At 41.9% G+C, this 23,339-nt stretch overlaps 1 protein-coding gene and 1 pseudogene across 1 annotated transcript in view; one reads left to right on the forward strand and one right to left on the reverse strand.

Moving 5' to 3' along the window:
- Positions 1–2,283: 2,283 nt before the first annotated feature.
- Positions 2,284–2,403, forward strand: LOC136656202 (5S ribosomal RNA; annotated as a pseudogene).
- A 944-nt stretch (positions 2,404–3,347) lies between these two features.
- The window catches only part of PAPSS1 (3'-phosphoadenosine 5'-phosphosulfate synthase 1), a 55,824-nt gene continuing 35,832 nt past the window's right edge, over positions 3,348–23,339 (reverse strand). Inside the window, exons 9-12 of the mRNA XM_066631855.1 lie at positions 20,430–20,565; positions 16,343–16,611; positions 8,915–9,144; positions 3,348–4,013 (exon numbers count right to left, since the gene is read on the reverse strand). Of these exons, the coding sequence (XP_066487952.1) occupies positions 3,875–4,013; positions 8,915–9,144; positions 16,343–16,611; positions 20,430–20,565 (774 nt within the window). The 3' untranslated portion in view covers positions 3,348–3,874. The remainder of the gene's footprint in view (positions 4,014–8,914; positions 9,145–16,342; positions 16,612–20,429; positions 20,566–23,339) is intronic.

Genomic DNA, 23,339 nt, shown 5'->3' on the forward strand with positions numbered 1-23,339 from the left:
CAGATGCGCAAGATCCATTACCAGGCAACACTGAAGCAATGAGATCACTTCCTGCTCATTTCCAAAAAGCAATTTGCAAAGATGCTCCAAGGAATTAGTGGACTCAACTGATTGAGCAGCTGATGTCTATATGTTTACTGTAACTCACCAGCACTCTATTATGCAAGCTGTATTGACAATAGTATCCTATCAAGATCCTTTGCAATTGCCTAACACAGGGCAATACCATTGGTCAAACTAATCCAATATCTTCTGATTTCTAGCCAGTTTTTAAGATGGAGATCTTTCCAGACCTACCTCTTAAAATCCAATAAAGGGAAAGCATCAGGGATTATAATTGGGTCCTTGTACATGCAAGACTTGCATTCAACTATGATTCCTGCCTAGCACGCACAATTGTATGTCATGTCTTGCCCTGTTATTTTACCAACTGGAATAAGTGCTACTGTGCACACTGACAAATTTTCCTCCTCCTCAAATGCTTGAAGTTTAGACCATTTTATTGAGCTGAATGGCAAGTTTTGGATGGGCAAATATCTTTCTATGGTTCAAAACTACTCCCCATTTAATGACAGAACAAATGCATGGAGATAACTTCAGGTTGCCCACATTCTTCTATTCCTTCACTTTTAGAGAAGTTTAACTTTTTATTGACTTGGAACTGTTCTGCAGTAAAATCACATTATCAGGACTTCCTATTTTTAATCAGTCAACATTCACCATATTAACTAATGGATCATAAAATGTTAAATTCCTGAAGCACACACTGGGCACAAAAGTTGTGATGTTTAAGTACAATCCCTCACATATTATTATATTGTCCAATATATCAGAATCTTTACATAAGTTTATCACCAATCATGGCTGCTTTCTTGGGTCGGAGTGACCAGAATAAAATTGCCTACATATTTAGTGGGGCAAATGAAAATGAGTTTGATTGCTGTGCCTACATATTTAGTGGGGCAAATAAAGGTCAAAATTGATCATATTCATCACAGCTTGGATGCCACAGTGAGAATGTCTGATGATGTCCCCTTGGCATCTGCTTGTCTAGTTTCGTAGTATTAGTTTCAGCTTGTACAGCCTGAGGACATGAGCATACTCATTTGGCGTCAAATCTAGAGCCTGCTACCGCACGAGCCTCCGCACGAAGCAGTACATGGCCTCCTGGAATGAAGTAACTCCTGGAACAGTATGCCAATGTAAGACAGAGCAAGTTAAGCATCTGTGTGAGGAGCGGGAGGAAGAGGAAAAGTAGAGGGCAAGTATATTCTTTCAGTTTAGGAAAGGGAGGAAGAGGAGGAGGAGGAGAAGGATATGCTCTGTTTTTCTAACCTTAAAACAACTTTAAAATTTAGCTTTACCCAAAGTTAATCTAACCTGAGGGAGGGATTCTTTGGTCTAGTAATTTGGAGCACAGGAGCTAGGTGAGGGCAATAAAAATAATTACATAAGCACATGCTTACTTAAAAGTAGTAAGGCAGAATTTAGACAGGGAGCCGATTCTGAAGGGAGTTGCATCCCAAATCTACATAGGTCTGAGCAGGAGCAAAGTCTACTGGAGAGTACTATTTGAGAGTAAGAGCCCAAGACAGAGGCACTTGGAAAATTAACAAAACAGAGGATAAAGAAGAAAGTAAGCTCTACTACTTTATTTAAATTTACTTTATACTTAACCCAAGTTAGAACTTTAATCTAAGAACATAATGTAAAGGTCCAGTAAATTGGGACACAGGCAATCAGTCAAAAAGTTGTATACTTAATAAAATCAGGAAGACAGAATTGAGACAGGGAGCTTTAGCTCCAGTCTAGACAGCTCCACTCTGAGTTGACCAGAGTTAACCTGAGATTAGGAGTCCAAACGAAACAGAAGAAGAGGGTAAAAGAAGGAGAAAGCACACTTAGTGTCTTTAAACAGGATTTAAACCTTAGAGTGTAAGTTCTGCCAAGTCCAAAGGCTCTTAAACCAGTTCAGTTTAAATTAAAAGTAAAGACCAGTTTGGGATTAAATACAGTCCAGCCTAAGAGAGCTGAATTAAGAGGGCAAGAATCTAGGAAGGGCAATTCCTAGCCAGCCATCAAATTTAGCATAGTCATCTAATCTTTTAGGAGTTGCAAATTCAGGCACCCCATTCAGGAGCTTGCAGATTGGTTAAGCCCATCAGCAGGCTTCTGCAGTTCCCAGAGTTTTATCTATTGTCCTCATGATCTTCAGAGATCTCACCTGGGAAGACCAGCCCCTTTTCACTCTGGCAGAAGGGAGGCGGAAGAAACTAGCTAAGAGTTTACAGCAACTGTTACCCTGCACATGCCCGATCTCATCTGATCTCGGAAGCTAGGCAGGGTCAGGCCTGGTTAGTACTTGGATGGGAGACCGCCTGGGAATACCAGGTGCTGTAGGCTTATACCATAGTCCTTCGAGACTGAAGGTTGCCAACCAATCAACATCTTAGTGACATTAAGGCTAGACTATTGTAATGGTTTAGAAATTGCAATTAGTGCAGAATGTGGCGGCCCCTGTAGTCACTGGAGGCAGGCAGTTTGACTATCAGGCCGCTTCTCCAGCAGCTGCATTGGCTGCCCATTCCTTTCCAGACCCAATTCAATGTGTAGGTCTTGACCTTTCAAAGCCCTATATAGCTCGGGGCCAGGATATTTGAGACACTGACTATTTCCATACAATCTGGTTTGTCTTCTCAGGTCATCAGAGAAGGTCCCTTTACAAGTGCCGCCGCCTAGGAAGGTGCAGGGGTCATGGCGGCGGTGGCGGCAAGGAATAGGGCCTTCTCAGTAGTGGCACCAACTCTTTGGAATTCCCTCCCTCTTGAGTTACAAACTGCTCTCCTCCTTGTAGACCTTCCAGCATGGCCTGAAGACTTTTTTTTATTCAGGCAAGCCTTCAGAGTCTTGGCCTTTTTAATTACTGTCTGACTTTTACAGGCTTGTCCTTTTCAGGTGCTGCTGTTGCTCTTCAGATGTAAATTATGTGTTATGGTTGTTTTAATGTTTTATGGATTTTTAGGGCAGAGTACAAATGTTTTAATGTGTTTTTTACTTTTTCATACCTGCCCTAAGTTCAAGCTGATGTCCCTGAAACATATTGCCTATGTGCCACATTTTTTTCCTAGAAGTCTGTGTAAATAACCAGCCAATGGAAATGACTGGTTTTCCAAAAATTTAAAAATGTTAACAGTGTAACAAGGAAAAACAAAATTACAAAATAATTGTATTACACTACCAAAAAGCATATGAAACAAACACAGAGAATACCCACAATAATAATAGCTTTTTGTAGTAGTTTTCCACAGCTCTGTACTCTGGTACAAAGAGAATAAATAAAGCACTCGTTCAGCAAAGAACATTTAATTTGCAGTACAGTGAAGTCTGAATTCCTTACAAGACTTTCAAAGTCCACTGATGGCAAGTACAATTTAGAATCTTTTAAAAACCTATTTCATTTTGATTAGATTTAGCACCTATCTCTAGTTCATATATTCAAGCTGCCATACTTATCCTGTAAATTATGAAAAGCAAACACATCTAAGCTACATTAAATAATGTGAAAGGAGAAAAAAAAAGTTGCAGCAGCATGAGGACAGCTGAGCACAGAGGCATAAAAATATAAAAAAGACAAGTTTTTAAAATGTTACTGTAGGAATATTAACCATAATAAAAGAAAGAGGACGTTAAAACCAGCAGTTTGTTGGGTGCCAATACATAATAGAACCCATACGACAAGCAGAGAATGGGGCCTGTTTTTAGGGGGAAGCTTCCTGACAGAACTACAAAAAAAAAAAAGCTGCATCGATGACGACTGTGTGGTCCCCTTCCTGTGAATAAATCAAAAGTCAAAGGTTGACCTGCCATTAACAACCTAAGCTTTTTCCAAGGATTTGTAGTACTCTGTCAGCACAATCCATGCTTTAGGAGCCATGAAACCTTCAGGAGGATTTTGTCCTTCTCGAGCCAGTTTACGCATGCGGGTTCCCGAAATAAACTCAAAATCTTCATGGCTGAAAGCAAAAACAAAAAAAAGAGAATATTTTAGGAAGAGTTCAATGCTCTCCATGAAATCTTAGTCATGTTACAATGCTGTGTCTCAAGTGCTCTTGCTAAGCAATATGGGCATGCTCTATTGCCTACTAGTTGAAAAACATATACTGTACGTACAAAGTTTAGTCACATGTTCTTATACACATGATCAACTCAACAGAATTCATTGTTGCAAGATGTGGTGATAACCAATGAATGCTTTTTGTCTTTTTGTTTTTTAAAGAAATTAGAAACATAGATAAAACAGATGTTCATTCATGGTTCTTGGCTCTGAAAATTAGAACCTCCAAATCCAGAAGCCCAACAAGCAGTGCTTAGGACAAATAAGAGGTCACCAACATGCCACAGATATGCAAGCTTCCCAAGACCAGGCTGGTCACTGTGGGAGAAAGACCTTTGATCTGATCCAGCAAGGCAATTCTTAGCCTTACTGTACCAAGAGCTGTTTCCCCTGTTTCCATTCACACCTGGAAACATCAAGGCACATGAATAGTTAGAACAGTGATGTCAAACTTGTTTCATACAGAGAGCCGAAGTTAGCATTCATGGTGTCTGTGAGGGCCAGGAGTGAAATCATTAACCAGAAGGTGACATTATTAAGCAGATGATGGCCAAAATGAAGCACTTTGTTCTCACACAGAAACTCATTAGCTGCAAATGACAGAAGAGAAAATGTGTAAACCTCGTTCATATTTTCAAAATCTAAGAGAGCCTAATTTATCAAGCTGGGAGAGCCCAATTATAATGGGACCAGAGAAATAGCTTCCAGGGGCTGCATTTGGCCCACAGGCACCCCTGAGTTTTGAGGAAAAAGCAAAAATCCAGTAACTTATTAAAAGTAACTCATATAATAATAATAATAATAATAATAATAATAATAATAATAATAATAATAATAATAATAATAAACTTTATTTTTATCCCGCCCTTCTCCCTAACGGGACCCAGGGCAGCTATTAACTTATTAACATAGTAACTTATTAAAAGTAACTCATCCAGGATTGAATGTTATTAAAGTCAATTAGACCTGCATTGTTTTCTCCAAAAGCAAGGATGCAGAGGGCAAGAACCCCCAAGTTCTCTGAAGCAAAGAGTGATCAAATAAAAAAGCAGCTCTCTCACTCCATTTGTTTACAGGTAAGAAATTTGTGCTCACATAATGAAGCTGCTTTAGGGTAAAATCACATTTTTTAAAAAATGTACCAATGATTGCATCCAAGGATTCCTCCTTAGAAGAATAAAGAATGCTGTGACCTTTTAGGAACAGCCAAAAGAAGTCCACAAGGAATTCTAATAATTTGTATATGAAATGCATCCATCACATAAAGTCATCACATGATAGTAAAGCCATGCAGCAATCAGCATGCATGTGCAAGCCAGGTCTTAATTTCTGGGACCAGCATGATAATTGTCTTTATTCCATAGGACATTAAGATGTAGTACTACACAAAAGCTCTGTGAGGATGGGGGAGAATTACACAGGTCTACACACATTTTGTTGTCATAAAAGTTAGACCTATTCTTGGGTATATATGGGGTGGCTGAATTAAAAAATGGTATCCGTTGTGCCCAACTGGCTCCAGTTTTGGGATACAGTACAGTCACCTTACATGCAGATTCTAGCAGCTTCCTTATGAGGAAGCCATGGTGTCAGATTCCTCACAAGAAAGCTGTTTAAATCAGCATATAAGGCAACTATGCTGTACCCCCAAAATTAGAGCCAGGCAAAATATATGCCATTTTTGAATTCAGCACCCCAAAAATATCCTAAATTCATTCAAACGTCCTTAGCAACTAAAAAAAGGGTGTTTTTTTTAAACAGGCCTATGTTATATACTGTACATGTATTCTGTTGAGATGCATAATTAACTCAGAGTCTTTACAAGCTGCATTTCCTTTCTTAGCAATGTTCACGCTCAGCAACACCCTATGGGTGAGTGTTACAGTAGCCTTCTTTAGACTTATGAAACTGTACACCACCAAAACGATGTTTGGACTTGCCAAGCCTTACCTCGTAATATCACACACATCCACACAGCCAAATTCATTTGACCTTTAAAAAAAAAATTACAGATGGCTTTTCATCGTTATGGTCCATGGCCAAGCTCTGTGTGTTTATTGGCAGATTTTCATGACAATTAACTTCTCAAGATTTCAATAGCACTCCCACTGCATTCATCTTTAAAAACAGAAACATATCCAGTAGTCTGGATTATTAGTCTAAAACAGGGGTCTCTAAACATTTTAGCCAGTGGGCTGCCTCAAATATTTGGCATGGTGTCAAGGGATGGAAAAATAAATAAATTTTAAATATAAAATTTAAATACATTAGAGATGGAACTTAGTTGAATGAAGAAATGAATGAATGGGCTCAAAGATCCAGGACTTCACCAAGCACCAACACACACCACAGAAATAAACACATACTTAAATGGATCCCCATTCCCCCACTCTACAAGCAGATTACTTACATATGCAGGAGTAAATACCTCAGAACCAGCACATCACAAGAAACACCTGGAGTGTGTTCTGAAGGCTGAGGAGGCCTCCCCACAGGGGACCAGAAGCTTGCTATGGGCTGGATAGAAGCTTGCCATGGGCCACCATCTGGCCCCTGGGCCGGGGTTTGGAGACCCCTAGTCCAGAACACTTTGGACAAATAGAGTCTAAGGAATGGGTCAGCCAAATATTTTAATGACATCCCAGGGACATAAGTAGCCACTGGGAGTAAGGAGGAAGAATAGTAAATAAGTTCCTCTGCAATAGCATTGAATAGGTCTACAGGTCATAAACTGTACAAGTTGTAGTTCATTTAAAACTCTTCTCTTCCCCCCTCCCCACCGACTTTGTACAAATTTTGTACAGAAATGTGGGTATGATCTACTATCTGGCAAGGGATACAAAACAATAAAAGCCTACAAGTTTATTCTGTTCTGACTTTTTGATTAAAAGAAAAAAACAACAGACCAATTAAAGTCTCACATCCCTCACCCCCAGTTCCAAGTTGTGTGAAGTTCAGGAGGCTGGCACACATTCCCTTTGAAGGGGATTTAAGGCCCCATTCCCCAGCCACCTTTTTCTGAGAACATTTTACTCCCCATCTGTGCTGCATGCTACAGACACCACGCAAAATGGAAGTTCTGCTTTCACATGCTGCCAGCCATCTTCAACTCACTCCAGCAACAACTAAACACGTCTCTCCTGCATAAATTAAGAATTACTTGGAAGATGCTGCTCAACAATAGGTCTTTCCACCCTAATGATTTACACAGAGAGAAAGGCCAGACACAGCACACAACGCATTATTAGCACCCTGCTCTACAAGTTTTCCGGCCACAAATCAGGGAGCTATGCCCCTTGTGCAAGAAGGAATTTCGGAGTTTCCTTAAACAGTGCTACAATGCAAAACTATTTTGAGACCAGGGGGGAGTTTTAACAAATGGGGCTGTGGTTCAGTGGCAGAACATGTGCGCTGCATGAAGGAAGTCTCAGGTTTAATACTTGGCATCTCCAAGTAGGGCTGAGAAAGACCCTTGTCTGAAAGCCTCTGCTAGTCAGTGTAGCCAATTATTGAGCAAGTGAGCCAACTGCCCAACCCTGCAGTAAGACAGCTTCATACACTCATAATGAATAAGAGATAAAATTTTGCTATATGTGAATATAAACTGTTGTTCATGTGTTGCATAGAATACTTCCAGGTGCAGATCTTTGACTATACCTTACCTACAATCCATTCACTCACTCTTGGTTCATTATAAACCCTGTACCAAACTAGTGCTAGTTAACCACATAAAATAGCAGGAGAGGCAAGGGTGATGCAACTGCACTGCACCAAAATACCAACAGCTTTCTTGTATGCTTCCAGATTGGATCCTACTAGAAACTGAAAGGATTCTCCTCTCCAAACATTCACAGATCCAGGCTTCTGATGGACCTCTCCCTACCTGCTCTCCTACTTAAATGACTGAGAATGTGCACTACCACTGTTCATAGAAACATTCAAAGCCTTCTGTAGTCTTAGGCTGTAATTCTATATTAATTACAGTTTTCAAAGTCCCAACTGTGTGTATAGCTGGGTATATCATTGTAACCAGGGCTGTATGTACACTATATTGAAAAAAAAAATTTAGAATTCTGCAACCCAAATATGTCAAGTTGGATACCGCACTGTCACCCACTTGTATCACCCATGCAAATTTGCGTCTTTTAAAAAAAATTAGCATAATATTATGGATGTGTTTTTCAAAGGAAGGGGCAAGAGCTATCAATTGCTCAGGATAGGACAGGGGCTCCCATCACCAGAGTGGATGGAAGGCCCCAGATGGCCAGTAAGCCTCCCTTGGGGAGGATAGAGCACAGGCTTCCAGCCATAAAAGCCCTAGACAGTGATGAGAAGAGGGGCAGTAGAGGCTAAGCTGAGGGCTGGAACTGGTCTTCCCAAAATGGGGAAGCCAGGTAGCCTGAGAAGGCAAAGTTGCAAGTCTGGGCAGAGAAGGAGAGAAGTGCCGCAACAACCTTGTCCCTGCCAGACCTTTTTGAGGTCCAGATGGGGCCAGGCTCTAACACATCAAGGGGCCCAGAAAAATAGCATCCCCCCCATTCTTCTGCTCCTTTGGGGTGGCGTCATGCCCATCTTGTTCTGCCCATAAGTGGCAGTTTATCTGGGGTTATGGGCTCCTAAATCAGAATAAGATTGAATTGAACCTGGTCCCTGGGGAAAAAAAAAAAAAACCACCCAGAAATTTATTTGAAAGCAAAGCAGTACAAGTCTGCTGGCATGTAAAGCCAGGTCCCAAACATCATTCTCAACATACGCTGGACATCTGTTATCCATTTTTTAAATAAAAAAAACCAAACATACTGTTCTGAGTCATAGTAATCCATGCATTTCTTTTTCTTATTATAAGCTGCCACTCTGAAAGGCACGATTTCCAGGGTTATCAAGCCAGGTGCCATCGTCAGCACTTTGGCCCCATGGGTTGGATCATAAAGATCTTTTCCAGTCTCGGGGTGAGGCATGCCGGCAGGATCTCGGCCCACAATGTAGAAGTTTGCTCCAGCTACCATTCTTGACCTGCAATGCCACTGAACCTGGAACAAGATTTAAGAAGGAACATTAGCAGAGGCAGGGAAAAGCGCAATGGGACAATAAGCTACCTGTTATTACTAGGGCAAAGTGCAAATTTTCTAGTTCTCAGGACTAAAAGTCAGGATCATACATGCACCAGAAGTGAAGCTACTCAGGTCTTCAACTTGTTTATTGACATTTCTGGATGTATTCACAATATACTTATTAAACAGATTTCCAGTGGCCTAAAGTGTGCTACAATGGTAATTATGCATAATAGGAGAAATAGCTCCCCAAACAGCATGAGGTTGCTTCACATTCAGAGTCTTTCCAATCCCCATAAAGGAAGTTACTAATTTATGTTAATGAATTCCCTTTTGGTCTTATGAACAAGGAGATGTCCCCATCCCCACCCCCTAATAAACTGGGGATTAGAACAAAACAATAGCAGGACTTACAAATGTAGTAATGCACTCACTCTGTTTAGCTGAAGTGCCAAGAAGCAGAGTAAGAGGCAAATAAAATTCTTCAGAAGAAAAATTAGAGGAATGGAATAAATGAGCAAGACATAAGAAACTGGTAAATAAAATAATGAATGCAGCAATCAACCAATAAAGAAATCTAAGATGTGCAATCCTATACAGGTACACTCAGTATCAGAATAAGTTCCACCAAATTCAAATAAACGTTTTAGGATTGGAGCCCTAGTTGATCATCATAAAAGTTTTAATCTATGAATTGAGCAAACCAATTACACTGCACAAATGCGAATGTAAACAAAACAGAAGCCCAAAGCGCACTGATCGTTAAACTAAGCACACTAGTGAACCATCCGAACCATCACAGAATGGAAATGCCTCTTTTATATCTTAAGTAAGATGGCGGTTTCCGTTTGCAATTTTTGTACAAATTCTATTTTAGAAGTTTTGTTTTTTTAAAATCTGCAGCCCAAGTACATAAGGAGCATTTTGGGTTAACCAATTTTTTTTTAATTGGACTAATCTAATTTATTGACTAACAGCCTAATCCCAACAGAGCCTTACACTGCCAGAACTAGCATTCTGTAAAGCCTAAGGTCCTTTACAGCTGTCGCAAAACACAGCACATTTTTTAAAACCAGGCCACTATTGCAAGCGGTTCATTCATATGGTGGAAGTAAACCAAGTAAACCATTTGTAACCCTCCTTAATTTTTCTCCAGAACATCTGCCTGAGAAAAACTGCTATGCACCTCAACTAAGAGATTTCAAGTTCATATCCTTTGGACACAATGAATTAAATAAAAATAAGACTTATGCTGGATGCCAGAAAGATATAAGAATACAAACCAACAAGCTGACAAAGGCTTATAAAATTCATTGGGTTTTATACCTTTCTCACCCATGTGCTTGCAAGCATCTCTATAATATTCAAAGACCACAAAATTGCCTTCCCCAAGTGATAGCACAAAGCAAAAACACAAAAGGCTACACCATCAAATGCAAAAGATGAAATAATATCAGAAGGTTTGGTCCAGAGGGTAGAGCCATTGTTAAGCCTGAAGACAACATCTGAAGGTCACCAAAAACACCGGAAGCTTCCGTGTGTGGCGAGACTTCGAAGCTGATAAGCTGAGTTGGGCTCTGGAGTGGGAGACAAGAAGCCAATTGCAGCTGTTTCTCAGTGTGGGAGCAACATGGCCAGAATGAAGACCAGTCAGAAAAAGATCTACCTGGAAAGTAGTGTGTTCTTGAAAGACAGAACTTTGTTTATTGTAAAACCCCTCTCAGGGGTTTAGAGAAAGCCTGCCCATGTAAAATGCCTTGAATAAAGCCAAAGGAACAATCCAATGGCCAGAAAGGCAGTATATAAATATCAGTATTATTATTTCTAATAAACCTCCTCCTCTCAGGACTGTACCACTTGAAAATGTCAGTATAGAGGTCATATGTATGAATTCTTCCATACATGAAACGCTCTGCACATACAGTGTGAACATTTCTGAAAGAAACCAGCACAAATAAAGAAGCTTTAAAGTGAATTCATACACATGCGGTCACCCCAATACTGATTAACATCATGTGATATTTGTATATGTGAAAAAACCATTGCCGATCACAACATCAGACAGCTTTCTTCTCTTCCTTAAAGCACTATCTTTGAGGTGATAATTGTTCAGACATTCAACTGCAAGTTGCCAAATACTGAACAACTGTGTACAAAGACATCGGTAGTATGCAGTCACGTGTAACCCATCAGCCTTTACAGGGCAAGTCATTATCTGGAAAACAGGTACCAGACTGTGTACACTTATAGTCTATAATAGGGGTGTCCAAAGTTTTTGGCAGGAGGGCCACAGCAGCTCTCTGACACCAAGTCAGGGGCCAGGGAAAAAAAGAATTTACATTTAAAATTTGAATAAATTTACATAAGTTTACATAAATGAATATATTAAAGATGAACTTATATGAATGAATGAAGGTCTTGCAATAGCTGAGGGCCTATAAAAGGCCTTGCACAACGCAAGGCTGGCCTTTCCTTTGCTGCCGCTACTGCATCACAGACGTGAAACAGCAAGTAGTGGAGGAAGCTCTCATCCCATAGATCATGTGAGACATCAAACAGTCGCCCTCACGCTGAGAGCAGTTGCATTGGGCCAGTGTGGGCTCCAACAAACCGCCAGAGGCTCACTGGAGACTGGGGGCTCCCTGAGGGCCACATTGAGAGGCCTCAAGGGCCGCATGTGGCCCCAGGGCCGGGGTTTGGGCACCCCTAGTCTATACCAATTATTCCCAAACTGTGAGTCGGAACCCACTAGGTGGGTCATGAGCCAATTTCAGGTGTTGTCCCCATTCATTTCAATGTGTATTTTATTTTTAATATATTAGACTTGATGCTACCATGGTATGTGACAGCATTTGGGGAAATGTTAAGGATCTGTTCTTTTAACAGTCAATGGGGCTTACTCCCGGGTAAGTGTGGATAGGATTACAGCCTTTGAGATGTTTGGGGAAACTTTTTTAAATGGATCAGCAACCTCCTGGGTAGGTTAGGGGGGTTCTTTATTTTAAATAATTTTATAAACTTATACTTACTGTAAACTTTTAATTGATTGATTTGATTTTGTCATGTGGGGGTTAAAAATTTTCCTGCTTGATGATGTCCTGCTTGATGATGGGTAACAGTCTATCCTCCATATCTACTTTACCCAGGCTTCGCGCACTGGAGAGGACACTGTTCCAGAACCACTATTCAGAGCGTGATACCATAGTCTTCCAAAACTGAAGGATGCCAACTCATAGTAGCTTGTTAAAAGTACAGGCCTGTAACATTTCCCCAAATGCAGTCACATAAAAGTTAGCATCAAATCTAATATATTAAAAATAAAATATTGAAATGAATGGGGACCCACCTGAAATTGGCTTGCGACTCATCTAATGGATCCTGACCCACACTTTGAGAAACACATCACAACACACCCTTTGGGAACCCCTAGTTTTAAGGCAAGAACTCTAAATACCACACCCACAACCCTCAAAACACTGTTAAAAAACTTTAATATAGGAAGTTTATAAAATGCACAAGTACTGCAAAAGAAGCCTGAACACCAATCATCTATACGCCAGCATGCAAATATTATAGCCAGGAGCTAACCGAAAAGAGTGAGCAGGAGGTAAGTATTTTCATCATGAGCACAAGAAAGGGACATGCACAGTTGGTTGCTGAGGCAAATGGATATGTTGCAAAACATGTGGTTTCCCCCTTACTACCATTTTTAAAAAATATGTTTGTACCACATTTGTGTAACCCATTTAAATAATCCAGCCTGCGTTTACTTAAAGTTCAGAAATTGAATGAGAGAATAGATTTAAATGACTTGAGGATAGTAAAATAATATTAGGCACAAGTACTTATGCAGTCATCTTTCTCCATGAGTTTAACAATCAGGATGATGTTTTTTTTTCCCCCAGCGCATTCATTCTCTTTATAGGTATATCCTTTGCCATGATATAGGTAACAATTTGGCTGCAAACAAGATTTCTTAGCTTGTTAGACAACACCCCATAAAAAGGTTTATTTTTTAAAGCCGGTTAGATTGAACTCTACAAAACACTTCCATTAAATCTTTACTGACTAGAAATCCATGTACAGACACTTGATCACCATATTGGCTTAGCTGCTGCCTTGTGGCTCTGCATTTCATTTGCGCTACAGAAACAAATCTGGTACCAATGTCTTCTCAATGACCTACAGAAAATGATTAAAGGAAGAGTTGTCTTTTATTAGTTGGGTAAAAGACTATTGGCAAACAGTATTCTGAGGTCACTGAAAAACACGGCATAAATTAAGGAGCATTTATGGTTTTATTCATATTCATGACTGAAGATGGGAGATACAGGTTTTGTTCAAACCCCTGTGTCTGTGTTCTCCAGAAGCAAATCCCAAGTACATAAGGGAAAGCATGTCCGCATATGCAACTTCATTCATGCATAGTTTTCAGAAACTACAATAAATATGGTAAGTTGCCAAAAGATATAAAACAGCACATGGTTAGGCTACTTAATGTCCATTGAAGTTAATGGGTCTTAAGCAGCCTTTGTTCTGAACTGTGCTCTTTCGAAATAAACTCCATAATTGTTCATATTAAAATGGGATTGGGTTAAAGGAATTATTAGAAAAAGATTTCAGAGATCCAAAGAACTTATTCTTCACACAAAGGACTTGCATCATCCAGCTACTAGAATTCTTAAGAAAAGAGTTTCCATTTTTGTTTAGACTAAAGCTTTCAAGTGTTTATACAAAGTGTCCTTAGAAGACATTCGAGGTTGACAGTTATTTCCCTAAAAATGTAAAAGCAGAAAGGATTCTTTGACAAGATTCTCCATTAGAAGTTTTATCCTGCTCTTACACAGATTTTCGTAACTTCCTATTGCAGGCACCAGTTTCCTCACAATGTTTGTCAGCCAGCATACTTCAGTTAACAGTAACTATCTCTACACACAAGCAGACACTCAGGTCGCCAAAAGACCAACTCAGAAGACAGCAGGCGATAGCTGGGAAGGCAAATTTGTAGAGTTGGTAACTAAAGGATTATTTAAGCTACCTTTTCAGACTCTAATAAAGGCACAGCACAAACACAGGATGAAGAGAGGTGTAAACTCCACCCCACCCTGACTCACTGCGCTCTGAGTGTGGCTGAAAGATTTCAGGTAATTGTATACATTACAACTAGGAGTTGATTGTTCCATCACTGTTGCCTCCTAGTAGCTGAGCAAGCCAAGAAAGAAAGTACTCTACAGCTACGTGTGTGGGACAGAAGCAGAACAACGTCCTCCCATCTCAAGCAACTGACTTCTGGGAATTTAGTTTCCACCAAGAATAGTATGTTGTTGAAGTGACAGTATGGACTGTCATTGGCTGTAGCAAACAAAGTTGACTTTTACCAAGTCAGACCACTGGTCTATCTAGGCGTAACTCAGAGTAGAAATGGTTCTCCAGTTTAAATGCCAGGGACTGAAACTGGGACCTTCTTCATGCAAAGCATATGCTCTACTGCTAAACAATGGCTTAACCTACCAGCATTTGATTCACTGATATGCTACAGCCATATATACAATAGTGAGAGGCGAAGCATGTTTGCAGTACTGTTAAGCATTTTTTAATTGTACAGGTGCAGCCTATTTATCCACGGACTTTTTATCTGCAGATTTGTCTCAATGGGGTGGGGGAACCAAAAGTCACACACACTTTTGCCTCCTTTGCCCTGCACTGGCGTCTCGCTCCATTTCCAGGCAGCCCGAAACACTGCAAAAAGGCTCCACCTCACCCAGGCAGGGAAATAGCCCTGGAGCCCTGGAAGAGGTTCCCCTTGCAAAGGAACAGTAACATTCCTGGAGCCCCTGAGCCAGCTGAAGAGGGGAAGGGGGGGACCAAAATCTTCTGTAGCCAGAACACGTACAAAAAGGTGGAGCGCTCTCTCTCTCTCTCTCTCTCTCTCTCTCTCTCTCACACACACACACACACACACACACACAGAGGCAGGTGCAGTAGCAACAGAGCTGATTGCTTTAAAAAACCCAGGGAATGTTTGCCAAATTCCCCCCCCCCCATTGAGATGGTGCAGGCAATCACCGACACAAGCAACCCCCCCTCCCCATGGTGTAGGCAATCACCAACACAAGCAAGCCTTCCCACCAAGCAAAGCATGAGATACAGCCTACAATCCTCTCCACACTTTCCTGGGAGTAAGCCCCATTGGCTGGAATGGGGCTTACTTCTGAGTAGAAATGCATAGGGCTGGACTCTTAAAAGATCAGCATCCCAACTGTGAAAGAAGCCGGACAGCTGGCAAAGGGGAGGGCTGAGTACAGAGGGGAGGGGATTGATAACAGCCACCTTAGTTTCCTTCCATTCGGAAGTGTCAGGCTGCAGTGTATTTGCGTAACTCTATGGAATTCAGCACAACACATTTTTTGTTAATCATGCCGAGTAACAGAACATAACTAATGCGGATAAATAGGCTCCACCTGTATTTGTGTCTTCACCTCTAGGTCAAGACCATTGTGACTTTTGCTCTTCACCTTTATCCTGCTTTGCTGACAATTCATCATGTACTTGACCTACTAGTTCTGCATGAAGCCACCCCCAATTCCAGCCACACTCTGATTGTGCCAGCCAGAACCAGGGATCAGTAACCCCCACTCTCCATTCCAGCCTCTCTTCTCACCTATCTCCCCAAGTGCAATCAAAGCTGTTACGCAAGCGTTGGCTGATTAATCTTTGTGGGTCACATCTCAATAACGCTCCCTTCCCTCCTGGAAAGCAGCTCCAGGCACTCTTGCTCTGCTTCCCAAATCTGCAGTTTTTACTATGTTTTAATACATTAAGAGAGCCCAAAACCCCTGTGAAATAAAGCAATGACATAACAAGCTCCTTTAATGGTAAACAATAAGCTTCTGAAATTCAACACGGCAGCATTTCACCTTTAAGGCCTCTAAAAATAATGCCAGAAACAGCCCACAGTTTAAAAGTTTCTAAACACCCATGTGTTTAGATCCATGTGCACCCATGATCCAAACACCCATGTGCACTACAAACTTGTAGTTAAGTTATTTTCTTAGAAACAAAAAAGGCATATCAAAAACCGAACTTCAGTAACTCACTTAAAACAAACCAGAGCTGACCTCCCCACAAAAAAAGCAACACAGAAGTCAGCAACCGGTTGCTTAACAACTTTCCCTACCTCTGTTGGTCCGGCATACATCATAGGAGAGGGAAATATGGCCACCACGGTTGTTTCTGGATTCAATATTCCTTCCTCCAGCACTGCTGCATGTTGCTTCATTCGCCACATCAGAGGAACATCGTCGTCCTTGGTCCACCCACCCAGAGGATGCAAGAGCAGAACTGGGCGCCTGTACCCTCGTCCCAGCAGCTGCTTGTGAGTGTCCTGCATTAACAGGGCATGACCATTGTGCACAGGGTTTCGCAACTGGAAAGCGAAGACAGCATCTAAGAAAAGACGGGGAAATATTTTTAAAGTATTATTACTGTAGAAACATTTAAAGAAATACAGTCCGAAACCGACAGCTCCGGTATACTGTGTAGTCCATTTGCAAAATGACTTTCCTTGCAATGAAATGAGGAAGGGGAAGAGCTCAAGACAACAACTACAGTGATACAGACATCAAAGGATTCTGCCTAATTATGCTGAACATGCAACAGGTCAGAGAACAGACAATGAACACAATGACTTTTATAACATCGGGTCGTGACTCTACTGGGAATATTTAATGACTGCCAGTCAATGGCTGGCTGCCTGGCATCTTCCCCAAAGTTGACCTTTTGCCAATACTATGTCACCTGTGCATGGAGCCAAGGATTCTTTAAACTGCAGTCAAGCAAAAAGAGCTGCCACCTCTCATCACCAATCATATAATGTCTTATTGTGTGCTAAAATTTGCTGCATTGTAGAACTTCAACAAAAATGCTTTGATCATTTTGAATAAGGAAACTGTTGCAAATAAGTTGGTACATACAATACTATTCTATGCCTGCCTGCTCAGAATTAAGTCCCACTCAGTTCAGTGAGACCTACTCCCAGCTCAGTGGGTTAAGAATTTCAGCATATACTGGATACTTTTGTATCCAGCAAAAAACCTGTACAACTGTTCATAGCCTGCAGCAAACATATGCACAGAAATCTGTTTCCATGCATGCATTTCTATTACTGGATTAGAGCTATTGTCACCAATAAAATTGCATGCATGTTTATATTCTGAGATCTAGCAAAGTGTAGTGTGCCCAAGGCCACAGAAACCTAGTTCAAATTCACCATGAAACTCACTAGTTCTCTTGTATTAGGTTAACTCAGAAGTTTCCAAACCCTCCAGGAGAGCTTGGGACCTTGTAAGTGGTTCCTCCCCAGTGCAACGCCAGCACTCCCATGATCACAATGGTACCGGGGGAAAAAGGGCTTTTCAACACTTACCAAGGGTCGCTCTTGCCCTTCATCCCACTCGGTAGGTCTCCCTGCACCTCAGAAATGCTGTAGAAAGCAATTTTGACCCAGTTTTTGGCCAAAGTGGGTCAAAATCGCTATCTACAGCATTTCTGAGATGCAGGGAGACCTGAAGAGGGGTTCGTGGGCTCCACACACCCTCCAGAGGGCAAGAGGAACCCCCAGTATGTGTTGAAAAGCCCTTTTCCTCTGGATGCCAGCACAGTCGCACAAGTGCTGGTGCAGCTATAACGTTAAAGGGCTTTAATGTTAAACGTTAAAGTGCTGGTGCAGCTATAACGTTAAAGGGCTATAATGTTAAAGGGCAATGACCAGGCTTCCACGGCTGGGGTGTTGTGATGCCCCTGTTTGGGAAGTCTGGGCTAACCCATTCCAGAGAGTTGTGCAAAGAGAAAATGGGAGTGGGGGAAAGAACCTTGCACGCCCTGAGCTTCCTGAAGAAGGAACAGAAAAATACATTTTCCGTGAGAACCCAAAAGATGCAATTATTTGCCAATTATTGTCAGTATACCCCCCCCTTTAACAACAGGGGAGAAATGAAGCAACTCAATTATAGATGCTACAATCTATCATGATTCTTCCATAATCTACTCTAGGGGCTCCATAGAAACCTTTCGGCCCAGAAGCCCCACACTGCTACCTAGCCGTGCGCTTTACCGTGCCGTGGGTGCTCCCATCATCAGTCTCCTGGTGTTGGGCCCAGCGCTAGCGCTCACTGGTGCTGTAAATGTGCTTTAAACCACGTTTACGGAAGAGCACTAGCACTGGAATTCCACAGCAGTGCTGGGAGGGTATAGGATTGGATCCTAAATACCTAGCTTCTATCCAATGAATTCACTTAAACAATTCAAAATTAGAAAACTTCGGTATACACCAGAGCCTAAATTGCTTCAATCAAAGCACACCTTTCAATCTCAATCTTCAAGCAACTGGTTGAAATTTGCACTTACTACTTCACCTGCCCTCTTATTCTATTCTGAATGTTGTGAAGTGTCATTTTCCTTCTGCTATCTTTCAATTCCACTCCCCCGCCCCCAACCTTTCCAGTGTTAGGCAGGAGGCTGCTCTGTCTGCCCCAACCACAACAAACAAGTCGGCTGCCAGAATATTGCTGCTTGGTCTGTTACTTATTTCTCTAACACGAAACACTAAAATGGAAACGAACTCACATGCTGTGGTTTTCTCCCCTCTGTTGTAAAGTGAACAAGCTATTCCCCAAACTATTCTTCAAAAAAAACTGAAATACCTTTCATCACACTAAGAATACCTTCGGAGGCTCAGTGGCACTGTACTCTCTCTCTCTCCTCTCAGTGTTACAAGCAAATGCAGACCCATTCACAACAGCAAAAACAGCAAAGTGCTCAGAGATACCCAGACAGAGGAACACAAACACTTCAGTTACCTACACTGAAAAGACACAGACCACAGTCCTAGTCATCAGGGGAGGACAAGAGGGCACATAAAACTTTCAAACCAGGTTTAGCTGTAACTGCTCCCAAAAGGCAGGTTTTCCTGTTCCAAAAAGGGCGATGACTAGCAATTACTACATTTTCCCATTCCTCCAGAAGGGTGAAAGATGGGATGCTGGATCCACCCTTCCACCCCACTTCAATTCTCATAAGAACCCTGGGATCTTATGGCCGGCAGAGTGTATAGTTCAAAGTCATGCTAGCATTTATTATTTAAAAAACAACTAATATGTGCAAGGTGCTGTATGGGGATTATAGAATAAATCAATAAATTCTTGCCCATAACCTCCAAAAGAAAAACAAGAGGGAGTTGGGTGGAAAGGAGGACATTTCTGCTCACATATAAAATGTTTCTCCCAGATCTGCAGCCCTCTACGTTCTTGGTAGCCACCCAATAAGTCCTGATATATAAGGGGATTTAAAACAGTTTTCCCCAATCAATAGTCCCAGTGGCGTAGCTAATGATCATGTAGCCCAGTGCCAAGCTCAAAATGTTGCCCCGGAAGTGATGTCACAACCGGAAGTGACATCACACCCGGGCTTTTTAAAAAGTGAAAATTGGGAGGAAACCACCTACTCCCCCTAGCAGCTCACCACCTGCTTGTTCTGCTGCCTCCCCCCAGTCAGTGGCATAGCTAAGGCATCTATCTACAACCTGAAGTCAAAGAACATTTTGTAGCTCCCTCCCCCCTGCATGACAAAATCAGATTTAATAAATAGTAATGTAAATAGTAAAAAATGTAAATAGTAAAAAAAATTTAATAAAAAGTTTATTTATTTAGTAAATAAATAAAAAGTTATTGGTTCCATGCTGTATCATAATAACATCTCATTGGCACTCAGAAAAACAGTTTCATAGATCAGTCTGGAGTTAAGTAAATCTACTTTTTGTTCTACAAGGCAGTTTTCATTGTCTGGTTAACTGGCCATAACTTTTGATAGAAAACTGATATTCCAGTGCTGTTTGTTTCATTGCATTCTGCATTGCATTACCTTTCCAATGATATATAAGATTTTCACAATTTTGGTCACTAGTGTCAAGCTCAGCTTGTTGCCCCCCTTAAGCTTGGTGCCCAGTGCAACGGCTACCCCCTGCACCCCCTTAGCTATGCCACTGAATAGTCCAACTCTCTAACCATACAACATTTTCTAAACTCCTCTAGCTGGGAGTGCACCATTTTTTCAGACCACAACCACAGTAATTACTGTATATTGTTTTCCAACAAAACATAATTCCACTGTTAGTGTGCTGCTCTTCAATGAAAGAGGCAATTGTGATGAGGTTCTGGGCAGTGACAAGGGACAGGGTATATTAAGACATCTCCTCTGCACGAACTCACCAGCATTCATGTCTTTGAACTTCTGCTTTAGCTCAGCAGGTGTGAGACGGTACTGATCAAGACCATCATTCCAGTAAATACGATCAAGGACTTGCAGATCTCCACCTACAAGCCAATCCCCTTGCTCCATGACCATCTAGAAATTGAAAGGAAGCAATTTTTTTAATTAGCATATAAATGAAGAAATACTATACAGTGGTAGACAAAGATGGTCAATTGTTCTGAACACTATAAAAGGACTACATTTAAGAACCTGGCCTGCCAGAGGCTACAGTGAATTAAATCTGCCAGGCATACATATGCACACTAGAACCTAAAGGGGTAATTTCTCAAAACACTGATATGGGGACCAAATCACTGACGACTCAGTGCCAAATAGATGAGCAAGGTTTTATCTTGGGTTGGTATAAATACTTATAATAATACACAAAAGTACTGCTGCATATAAACTGAAAATAGCTACTCAAGGCAGTGTAATCTTGCAATGTCAAGAGAAAAGTATCTCATTACAAATTACAGGTGCAGCCTATTTATCCACGGATTTTTATCTGCGGATTTGTCTCAACACGAATGGGGTGGGGGTACCAAAAGTCACACACACCTTTGCCTCCTTTGCCCTGAGCTGGCATCTCGATCCCTTTCCAGGCAGCCCAAAACACTGCAAAAAGGCTTCACCTCACCCAGGCAGGGAAATAGCCCTGGAAGAGGTTCCCCTTGCAAAGGAACAGTAGAATTCCTAGAGCCCCTAAGCCAACCGAAGCTGAAGAGGGGAAGGGGGACCAAAAACCTCTGTAGCCAGAACACATACAGCAAGGTGGAGCTCTCTCTCTCTCACACACACACACAGGCAGGCGCAGTAGCAACAGAGGGGATTGCTTTAAAAAAACCGGGAGTGTTTGCTGAGCCTTGGAAAGGTGAGAGTGAGCAGAGAGCCAGACTACAAGTCCCAGAATGCTCTGGGGCAGAGGAGTTTCCATGATGGCTGCAGCCAACGAGGGTTGCAGGAGCAGCAGCAGCAAAGAGGGGGATGAGAACCTGCAGTGCTGTCGGGAGACTGCCTGGGACACAGAAGACTCCCAAGCAAGTTCAGGATCCCACCTGTGAAAGGGGAGGGGATTGATAACAGCTGCCTTAGTTTCCTTCCATCCAAAAGAGGCTGCACGCTGTATTTGCCTAACTCTATGGGACTTAGCACAACACTTTTTTGTTAATCACGCCGAGTCAAGGAACTGAACTAACGCGGATAAATAGGCTGTACCTGCATATTATTATCTCCATATTGCAGATGGAAGGACCAAGCCACAGAGGGAGTGACTTGCCTAAGGTCACTTAGGGCCCAGTCCTTTACAACTTTCCAGCACCAATGCTGCCCTGAGGTAAGGGAACAAATGTTCTCTTACCTTGAGGAGGCCTTCATGATCCCCCCCCCCCACTGCAGGATGCAGCACACACCCTGTTGTCGTAGCTGCATCAGCATTGGAAAGTGTATAGGATTAAGTACTTAGTGAGTTTGTGGCAGATGCAAGAAGCCTTCCTGACTGAGTTTACCAATCTCAGTTCTTATTGTTATAATCATCTCAGAGGAGCAAATTCTGGCAGGAAAAACAGTAGGAAAAACTGTTAACCGCCCTCACCCCAGTCCCAAGCAAAGACACACACACACCCCTCTTCCCTGCACTTCAGTCCCAGGCTGAACACCACCACATTTCACAGGCGTGGGGAGGTCTTTGAAGCGTCCTGGTCGCAAGCCCTTTCGGACTTTAAAGTCTAACACAACACTTTCAGTTTGGCTCAGAAATGAACCAAGACCCACTACAGTCATTTTAAGACTAGTGGGGTATATTCTATACTCCTAGATTCACTTCATAATCTGGCTGCCAAAATTACCTAATGACATTACTCCCAAGTTCTCTCTCTTCTGACCCAGCCAGAATGAAAACCCTTTCTGTCTGACAATTGGCAGCTAAGTACATAGACTGTGTTAGGAAGAAAAGTCATAGTTCTGCCACATTTTTTAGAAGCAGAATTCTAATAATTAGGTTTAACATTGAAATTGAGAGATCACATCAACGTAGCATTAAAACTGTTTGTCAGAAAAAAAGGAGAATGAGACTGGGGCCCCAACACTCTGATCTGGCTGCAGTGAGCCCTAAGGAAGAAAAGCCAGCTGTTTTCCTGTCATCACTGCTGAGTAATTCATTTTAGTGTGCTTCCCCTATGTCTCTTGCACACAAGGCTACATTTATAAACCACAGAAGAGGACATACTTCTCTCTGATCTTCACTGGCAGTCTTCAAGGCTCATCCTCAATCTGTCTCTCACATACATATGCATACACTATCAGGGGAGTCAGCTTTCCACACACTGAACCACCACAGAATGAATGCACAAGAGATCGGAAGTATGAATCAGAACCAAAAATGCACAATGAAAAGGTTTATATGAATTCTTCATATTTTGACACATCATTGGCATCCTTCAGTCTTGGGAGACTATGGTATCGTGCTCTGAAAAGTGGTTCTGGAACAGCGTCTAGTGTGGCTGAAAAGGCCGATTCGGAAGTGACAATCCCTTCCATACTGGGAGCAAGTGCAGTCTGTCCCTGGTCTGTCTCCCTGGCTATGGGCCTTCCTTCTTTGCCTCTTTGCTTCAGTCTGTTGGGCAAGTGCCTCTTCAAACTGGGAGAGGCCATGCTGCACAGCCTGCCTCCAAGCGGGACGCTCAGAGGCCAAGGTTTCCCATCTGTTAAGGCCCATTCCTAAGGCCTTCAGATCCCTCTTGCAGATGTCCTTGTATCACAGCTGTGGTCTACCTGTAGGACGCTTTCCTTGTACAAGTTCTCCATAGAGGAGATCCTTTGGGATCCAGCCATCGCCCATTCTCACGACATGACCAAGCCAGCACAGGCGT

Source organism: Tiliqua scincoides, chromosome 6 (genome assembly GCF_035046505.1).
Source record: "Tiliqua scincoides isolate rTilSci1 chromosome 6, rTilSci1.hap2, whole genome shotgun sequence".
Lineage (NCBI taxonomy): Eukaryota > Metazoa > Chordata > Lepidosauria > Squamata > Scincidae > Tiliqua > Tiliqua scincoides.